The 9,759-nt window shown below is 45.9% G+C and overlaps 1 protein-coding gene across 3 annotated transcripts in view; it reads right to left on the reverse strand.

Moving 5' to 3' along the window:
• Positions 1-9,527, reverse strand: part of LOC105486113 (FAT atypical cadherin 4) — a 189,805-nt gene extending 180,278 nt beyond the window's left edge. The window contains exons 1-2 of one of the 3 annotated variants that reach the window (XM_011748808.3): positions 8,425-8,548; positions 2,813-7,999 (exon numbers count right to left, since the gene is read on the reverse strand). In XM_011748808.3, coding sequence (XP_011747110.2) covers positions 2,813-7,987 — 5,175 coding nt within the window. In that variant the 5' untranslated portion in view covers positions 7,988-7,999; positions 8,425-8,548. Of the gene's footprint in view, positions 1-2,812 lie in introns of all 3 variants that reach the window. The other 2 variants (XR_011620982.1, XM_011748809.3) reach the window with 2 other exon arrangements.
• Positions 9,528-9,759: the final 232 nt, after the last annotated feature.

A 9,759-nucleotide genomic window follows, 5' to 3' on the forward strand; every position in this document is an offset into this window, starting at 1 on the left:
ATACCTCAGGTAATATACCAAGGTCTGAAGTAACAAAGACCAATAAAACAAAGCCCCTGACCATCATGAGGTCCAACCAAGTTCCTAAGTTGCATGTTCCTATGTAATACACGTTAAAAGATATGCTTACTGAAGTACATATATCTATTTTTTGGTGAACCTAGAAAAATGGCACAAACTTTACATGACCTATTCTAACATAATCAAGACTATCTAAGCTCTTCTGAGAACATAAAGAGATAAAATAAAACGGTAATTAATCTTGCGTCTGTAACCCAAACACTCTTTCAATGACATAACTACCAATGCCAAACCTTTGGATATAACAAATAGGGTAAGTAAAGGTGTATAACTGGACAAATCTTTGGAATGAACAATATCAGAGTCACAGTCATTAGCCTCTTACCCCAAATGTCAGAGCTAGGAAAGGAATGCAGATGAAATTGTTTCTCTTTTACCCGCTGACTCTCTGCCTGCCCATGGAATGTGATCAGCATGACTCTGCCAGAAACCTGAGTAAGCAACCCAGACTCTTATCAGTGTACATGAATAATTTTTTAAAATGCATTGGACAAAGTCCAATTAAACAAACAATTTAAAAATTACCTTTGATAACAAGAGGAAACGTATAACTTATTTTTGCAGAATCACAGTAAATTAATCGTTTGAGCAGAAGGAAAAAAGCACTTTATTGTATATACTTGAAAAATCCAACCAATAATAATGTGAAATTCTAGCTCACAACCACTGCTTTCAATACTCTTTGGAGAAACACATTTGCTTTTCATTTTCAAAGTGGTTGAATCTTGAGCACTCAAATTTGATTTACAATTTCAGCACTTAAGTTCACAGAAGATATGCTGACTTTTTTTAATTAAAAAAATCATATTTAATTCTCCCCAGATTTTTAAATGACTAGACTACAGTAAATATAAATAACTTTTCATATTGGTGTTACTTGACTTATAAAAAGTAATAAACAGTTCATCCCCTATTATTAACAAAATTACTTACAAATACTTTTAATTTTCTTGCCTATGGCAGAGGCAGCACTATTTAATACTTTTATGCTGAGCCAATCTTTGCATAGCTAATAGGTAAATAAAAAGACCCAATAAATCTAATGATTAAACTGAACATTTATTCTCATTCTCCATAGTATTCTAATAAAATGTACTACAGTGAACCAAACAAGAGCATCTAATAATGTAATCTGTTTTACAGTTTAACAAATTCATCTAAAGTCTGGAATGACTTAATTGCCTGCCTTCAAATCAATATTTTGGTTTTCAAACTAATCAAATATATTCATCTAAGAATTAATTCCAGAGAAGAAAGTTAAAGACAGGATTGTGGGTTTAGGAGATGGATAACTTCAACTCCAAACTCAATTACATATAAATCATGGCCTGAGCTAAACCAAATAGCTCAAACCAAATAGATGAAATAAGCCCTATATTAAACTTTTTAAAAAATAATTAGGTCAAAGAAGATATTAGGCTTAGAAATCCTTTCAGTGTTATGTAAGATAAAATTGAATTCCCCTTAGAATTATATCTCTAATTAATATGGTCCTCTAAGCCATAAATATTCTTCCCCATCCATAGATAGACATAACCAACTATTATGAAAAAAAATCACAGAGGATACAAAACTATATAATAATAATAATAAATTATCATTTAAAATAAAGAAAATCCCCACCTCCTCCCCTAAAAAAAGAAAAGCAGCAAGAAAACAAGCACATGAGCCTCAATTTCACTAGCATGTTGTGCTTGGGTCACTGCCAAGTATCACAAACCACATTTGATGTTTGTGTTTTTGGCTGAGTGACACTAGAATGTCTTTGAGGGGCCTGGGGAGGGAAAGAATGAACTTAGAAACACCAAACAAGAGTTTTCTGGAGTATAGCTATATCATTTCTAGTTGATCATCAAAATAACATTGAAAGTAGTTCAATTAAAAAGCAAATCAATGATACAAGGAGGTAGTAGCCTAAAATACACTCCAGGGAAGGCTGAGCTTGGAATTCTTTTGGCTTATGCTATCAAACACTAATTTCTTACCAACCAACATACAGAACAACATGTATCTATCCCATGGCATTGAACTCAGTATTGTCAAGAAACAGCCCCTAGTCTCCGATTATTCACAGCACACTGCATGCCCTAGTTTAAGAGGGAAAAGGAAGGATTATCCTAAGTCAGAAGACAGTGTCTAAAATGTTAAGGCAGATGAAATCAGGAATCTTCCAAAACTTGGCTCAGCACATTAAAATTAGTCACTGTCTATAAAGAAACTGCCAAGACTGCTGAAGATGTGAAAGTTAATCCTGTCCTGGTGTACACTGTCAGCCCATCCTCCATGGCCACTCTTCCTGAAGAGCTATGGTACAATGCTGATTCCTACCAAAGCTCTTCATTTTGGAATAGGTCTTCTTAATTCTGAAAGTGCCCATCTTCTAGTAGACCTCCTTACTGAGTGGTATTTAGATTACCTCAGCAATTTAGCTTAGAAAAATGGATTTTTTCCACTCTGAAATGGCTAAATATTTCTCCTTAGCCTTATACATTTGATTGCTATAAAGAAAAATATATAGGGAAAAGAAAGTTTATTATTTAGTTGCAACCAAGATTAAAACTAAAGTTTATGTAATTCTCTGTTAGTCTTTGTGACAGAACATTTTTAGGTGTTCCTGTTCATAAATTTAACAATAAACAATGAAGGTAAACAATTATAGAGAGTAAATAGAAAGAAAATGACCTTTCTAAAAAGCACATCAACAAATAATAAATGACTACAAAATCATTACCTCTGCTCTCTGTGTTCTGGGAAAAGCAGTTGATTTTTCTATGGCATAAACATCCACCAGGTAAAGACATGCTCCTTGCTCCCGGTCCAGAATGGCTGCAGTCTGAATTATACCAGTATGTCGTCCAATAGTAAAGAGGCGTCCAACAGTTTTTTCTTCACAACGAACTGAAACAATGTAATACTCCACTGGGGCCTCAGATCCTCTGGGGCTAGCTGCTTCTATTGATATCACATTTGTGCCAATGGGTTCTCCTTCCTTCAAAATAGTTATATATTTGGGTTGAGTAAAAACAGGTCCATCAAGGCCCTGAAGAATGATGGTCAATTCAGTGGTTGACTTCCTCCTTTCAGGCCCAAGGTCTGTTGCTGAAACTATGAGATTGTAGATCAACTGCGAAGGAACCAGCGCTGAAGCCACTCTCAAGTCTCCACTATAACGATCAACAATGAAGGTGTCTGTGTCCCCATTGATGATCTCATACTCTACTTCTCCATTAGCACCTTCATCTGGGTCAGCAGCCATAATTGTTGTCAGAACAGAACCAATCACAGCTGATGGGTCTGCAGCAAGGGCGTTTTGTGATATAAACATTGGGACATTGTCATTGAGGTCTGTAACCAAAATGGTCACGTTCTTCAAAGCATACCGTCTAGTTTCTATTGGCACAGCTTGATCATTGGCTTTTACAGTTAACTCAAAGAGATTAGCAAATTCCCGATCTATTTCAGCATTAGTATATATAGTCCCTTTGACTTCATCTATGGTAAAATGGTTGCCTCTTGGCATCTGTTGAATGATTGTGTAGGATAGTTGCCCATTAATGTCTGCATCAGGGTCATGTGCAGTCACTGAAATGACAGATGTACCAATGGGAATGTTCTCAACAATAGATTTGAAAATATCTCCAGGAGGAAAGCTAGGAGGGTTGTCATTAAAGTCCCTCACGTGAATAACCACTGACATTGTAGATGAACGAGGAGGTCTTCCTTGGTCTTTTGCTGTTATATTTAATTTATACAAAGACTGTGTTTCAAAGTCCAATTTTTTGGCAAGAAAAATACTCCCAGTGTTTGGGCTAATGCTAAAAGTTCCGTGGTTGTTAGTCCCAGTAATACTGTAATATAAATCAGCATTGTCACCTGAATCGGAATCAGTTGCAGTAACAGAGGACACGAGTTCACCAATTCTCATGTTTTCCAAAACATCAACAAAGAGTGTTGATTTAGGGAAAGAAGGGGTATTGTCATTTTCATCTAAAATATCAATATTTAAAGTACACGTTGAATTGAGGGGGATTGTCCCTGAATCCACTGCTTGAATTACAAGGGAATAGGCAGGTGTTGCTTCATAGTCTAATTTGCCAATTAGTGCTACCTGACCAGAGGTAATGTCTATAGCAAACTGTCTTTCTTCATTTCCTTTTATTATAGAATAGTGAATAAGTCCATTATTACCTTCATCAACATCTGAGGCAGATACTCTTAAAACTTGTGTCAGATTGGCTGCTGACTCTGATATTGTAGCTTGGTAAAAGTCTTTTAAAAATTTGGGAGCATTATCATTTATATCCTTCATGTAAACATGTACAGTGGCCTGATCCTTGAGAGGCTGAGGGAGCCCCTGATCTGTTGCTATGACTGTAAAGCTAAACACTGCAGTCCCTCTCCGCCTCATAAGAGACTCCCTGTCAAACTGGTAAGTATTTGTAATTTCCCCACTGATAGTATGCAACTCAAAATCTGGCTGCACCATTTCAAAAGAATACCTTACTTCTCCATTTGGCCCAAAGTCTTTATCTACAGCACTTACTTTGCCCACAAACGACCCAGCCCTTTGCTCTTCTTCGAAGTAAAATGTGTAATTGGTACTGTTAAAAAGAGGTCTGTTATCATTTACATCTTCCAAAATTACAGTAACATTCACAGTAGCACTAAGGGGTTCCACTGCTCTGTCAGAAGCAACAACCATTAAAACATATCTGTCTTGAAGTTCACGGTCAAGTTCACTTTTTATATACAATTGACCATCTGGGAATATGCCAAAAGCATCCCCTGTATTTCCTTCAGCAATGGTGTATGCAATTTCACCATTTGCTCCTGAATCCTTATCAGAAGCTTGTACTTTAAAAAATCGAGAATTCACAGGTTCTGACTCAGAAAGGGTGACCTCATAAGAAAGTTGGTCAAACACTGGTGAATTGTCATTTACATCATGGACATAAACTGTTAGGATGACACTAGAGGAGAGCTGTGGAACACCCATATCAGATGCCAATATCTCTATTTGGTAGGAGCCAGCCTGAACATCCAGAGGCCCAAGCAGACTAATAGTGCCATTCTTTCCATTGATAGCAAATAGGTTCTTGGGGTTTTGCTTCAGACTATAGAGTACCATGCCATTGACACCTTCATCAGGGTCCACAGCTTTGGCCTGGAAAATGCTGTGACCTGCCTGCCAATTCTCCACCACATTTACACTCTCTATTGCCTGAAGGAAATGGGGAGAGTTGTCATTCAAATCCTTAACTGTTATGTTAACCATAGTGTCTCCAGTCACTGTGCCCCCACTGGCCACTACCTTCAGCTGATAAAACGATTGCTCTTCTCTATCAATCACATTTGCTGTGGTAAGCTGCCCAGTGACCTGGTTGATAGCAAACATACCTTTCTGATCCCCAGTAGTAATGAGATAACTGATGTTGGAATTGAGATCCATGGTGGATGCAGACACACTACCCACATGATATCCCAGCGCCACGTTCTCAAAAACCACAAAGCTGTAGGCAACCTGACCGAATACAGGTGGGTTGTCTTGAGTGTCCAATACAGTGATGGTTACAATTGCCTGGTTGGGAGATTGTAAATTGCCACCATCAGTAGCTACTATTTGCAACTGATAAGCTGTTTTTTCTTCTCTGTCTAGGGCCATTCTTGTAGAAATAACCCCACTCTGAGCATTGACCTGAAACCGAGACCTGTCCCCAGCAGATATACTATATTTGACAGTACCATTGGTACCCAAGTCTGGGTCAGTGGCAGACACAGTGGTGATGTAGCTACCTCCAGGCTCATTCTCCTTAATATGAGCAAAGTATTGGACCGGGTAGAACACAGGGCTGTTATCATTTATATCCAGAAGACTCACATTTATGCGAGTCATTGATGACTGAGGAGGGGAGCCCAGATCTGTGGCCAGAACCAACAGGGAGTAGAAGGCTTGCTCTTCTCTGTCCAAGGAGGAAATAGTACTCAACCTCCCAGACACAGGATCCAGACGGAAGGACCTCCGGTCAGTCTCTGCCTCTTGTAAGGAAAAGCGCACTGTTCCGTTGTCACCCAGGTCCCCGTCAGTTGCCCTGAGCATCAGCAGTTCTGTCCCTGTTGGGGCATTCTCAACCACAGACACATCATACCCTTCTGGCTGGCTAAATCTTGGCTTTTCATCATTCACGTCTAGGAGAGTTACTACGAGCTGGGCATAGGACACCTTGGGGTGAACTCCCTGGTCCCGGGCACTTATATTCAGTACAATCTGGGAAGCAAGTTCACGGTCCAGGCCCCCAGCGGCCCCAGTGGTCACGAGGCCACTATGTTCACTGATATGGAACCATCCCAGTCCATTGCCAGAGACGATGCTGTAACGCAGATTAGCATTGAGACCAGAGTCGCCATCAGTGGCAGATATCCCACTCACATAGCTTCCCGGAGGCGCCTCCTCGCTCAGGTTCACTCTGTACACTTGCTGTGAGAAGACAGGAGGATGGTCATTGATGTCATTAACAAAAATCACCAGGCTTGCCACAGAAGAGCGCGCCTGGACTGCTGCGCCAGGGGGCGCCCCATAGTTATCAGAGACGGAAACTGTGAGGTTGTAGGAAGGGATGCGCTCCCGGTCCAAGGCGCTAGCCACCTTGATTAGGCTCAGGTTCGGCACTTTGCTGCTTTGCACTTCAAAGTGGCGCTGCTCATTGCCCCCGAGAATCTGCACGGAGATGTTCCCGTTGGCCGCGGAAGAATCTGCGTCGGTCACGGTGAGCAGAGCCACCACGGTGCCCACTTGAGCGTTCTCATCTACCGAGGCGTAGCGCGAGGTTGCAGGGAAGTAGCGGAACTTCACTACCGGGTCATTGTCATTCACGTCCAGCAGCTGAATCAGCGCCTCGGCGCGCCCAGTGAGGGAAGGCACGCCTCTGTCCATCGCCTGCACCGTAAGCGAGTACTGGCGCCGGGCTTCGAAGTCCAGGGGCTCCCGTACCGTGATAAGCCCCGTCTCAGGGTCCATTTGGAAGGGGGTCCCCTCGTCCTGCAGGCGATAGCGGATGTCCGCGTTGGTGCCCTCGTCCGCGTCCGCCGCCGCCACCTGGAGGACGCTGGAGCCCACAACCGCGTCCTCAGGCACCCCCGCCTGGTAGTGAGAACTGCCAAAAACCGGGGGGTTGTCATTAATGTCTTGCACAGTCACGTTTACCTGAAGGTAGCCCCGCCGCTTAGGCTCACCCTTGTCCTCCACCTCAACCAGGAGCTGGTACTGCGGCGTGACCTCGCGGTCCAGCCCGCCCTTGGACACCAGATGCAGGAACGCTCCCTCGCCGCTCGGGTTCAGGGTGATGTCCAGACGGAAGCGGCCCGCCTCGTTGCCGCGGATGATGCGGTAGGAGCGGTGGTCCACACCGTTTGAGCCGATGTCCGAGTCGGTGGCGGTGTCTAAGATGACTTGGCGCCCGCTGCTACTGTCTTCCTTGAAAGTGACCACGATAGAGGGGTCCGGGAAAACGGGGGCGTTGTCATTAAGGTCCCGCACCAGCACTCGCACTTCGGTGGGGTAGGTGGGCGCGCTGGAAAGGACCACCAGGTTGATCACGTCGCTGGGCAGGCTCTCGCGGTCGATGGTGGACGTGGTGTACAGGGCTCCGGTGCTACTGTTTATGGCAAACAGGGCGTGGCTTTCGCTGAGCCTGTAGGTGAAGCCGGGGCGCGTCTGGATGGTGCCTACCAGAGTGCCTGGAGGTTGCTCTTCCAGCACTTGGAACACCTGGCGCTGCTCGGCCCCGTGGACCCAGGCCTGCCCCGGAAGCAATGACAGTAGCCAAAACACTCGAAGGAGCTGAGATACTGATAGAGTGTGCAACGGGAGCCACGGGCGGCCAGTAGCCCTGTCTGGTGCTAAGTCCATGGTCCTGGCTCCCTAAAACGATGTGATAAAGAGAAGGAAGGGTGAAGCAAACGCAATGATATTTACACGGATTAAGGAGCGCCAGCAAAGATTCAGCCGACGGCTTGGTCTGAGATCTCTCTCTGCTATTTCAAAGAACCTCCAATCCAGCAAAAGCAAGTAGCATCAGCAAAAGACTCTAGGTAGCCAGTTGGACGCGGAGTGCAAGAGAGATGCTGTGGCGAAAAGCGGCCGGGCATTCCGCGGGACACTCCCAGTGAGCTGAGTTCCCAGAAAAGTTTCTCAAGCCTCTTATATATTCCCCCTTTACTTTGTTTTTGAATCCAGATAGTTTGAGCGTTTTCACCCAGGTGGATGAGAGTTGGGAGAAGTTGCCTGTATCTAAGGTATATGAGGAATCATTGCAAAGAACGGTCTTCAGAAACTTTAGAACTTACCCGCAGCGAAGAACGTGAAGAGGGAGGAATAAACGTCCAAGCACAACTGCGCACCGGGGAAGGGTTGGTGGGGAACCGGGAGAATCGAATTCCTTTCCCAAAAGCTGGAGGCGATGGAATTCCTGGAGTCCCCACTCCTCAAAAACCACGCTGCAACACCCCTCCAACAGGGCTCCGGCAGTGGCCGCTGAGGCCCAGGCGGCGGCGTCTGCGCGCAGGCAGTTCGGGAACTGCGTTCCAAGCGCTAGCGTTCGCGCTCTGGCTCCCGTACCCGGGAGCGCTCAGCTCTGCCCCTTCCCCTCCAGCAGCCGCCGCCGCCGCCGCCGCCCCTGTTGCGGCTTCAAGCCAGTGGTCCGGCACAAACAACAGCCAGGGTTGCTCGGCATTTTTCACCTCTGCCGGGGCGCCTGCCGACCCATTATTTGTACATCCAAGTCGAACGCAGTTCCCCCTTTCTTCTTGGCCTCGCAGGGGCCGGGCAGAAACAGCGTGCGGTCCCCGAGTCGCCCTCCCCTCACCATGCCAGGGGGGTTGTTCTCCGGCGGCCCCAGTCGGAAGCCCACTCTAGTGCGCCTCGCCCCTGCCCTCGCTATCTCTGCTTTTATTGTCCCGTGTCAGTTTCACTTTGTAATCCACAAGGCTTTTTGTTTGGGGCGGGGGGTGGTCGGTGCCTCCCTCTCCTTCACCGTTGGCAGTGGAGGCGGCGAAGTCGGCGCTGGACTGTAGTGACGCCCTCCACAGCTCCGGACGGCGCCTGTCAGTGCTCTCCCTCTCGCCGGCCGGGGCCGAAGGTTGGACCGCGGTGGAGCTAGGGCTCCGCGAGCCCCTCTCCACCTCCCGCCTGGTCCCTCACACTCTCCCCGCCCCTTCCCAGTCGCACAGGCATGCTCACAGACACACACACACACACACGTACACACACACACACAGCGCGTCGCCGAAACACAAACAGAGGGGGAGGGAAGACCAGGAGCTGGAGCAGCACTCAGAAACTTTGCTCGCCACTCATTGATCCCCGCACTTTAGTTCGCCCGGACTCCCCCTAGCTCCCGGTCCTGTCACCTTCTGCCCCTCCCTCATCCCAGCCCCATTGGGCCGGAGCTGAAGCAGCCCCGCCCGGCACTCCTACCGCGAGCGCCCTCCGCCTTGCCTGGCCTCCGACTGGCTTCTCGGGATGCTAATCACTTCACCCTCCCGGACGGCTGTAGGCGGTCTGGTGTGGGAGCAAAGCGAGGCGGAGGCGCTAAGAAGGGGGGTGATTTTTTTTTTCTTTTCTTTTCTTTCTTTTTTTTTTTTTTTTTTTTTTTTTTTTTTTTTTTTTCCTTTACGGCCAAA

Source organism: Macaca nemestrina, chromosome 3 (assembly GCF_043159975.1).
Source record: "Macaca nemestrina isolate mMacNem1 chromosome 3, mMacNem.hap1, whole genome shotgun sequence".
NCBI lineage: Eukaryota > Metazoa > Chordata > Mammalia > Primates > Cercopithecidae > Macaca > Macaca nemestrina.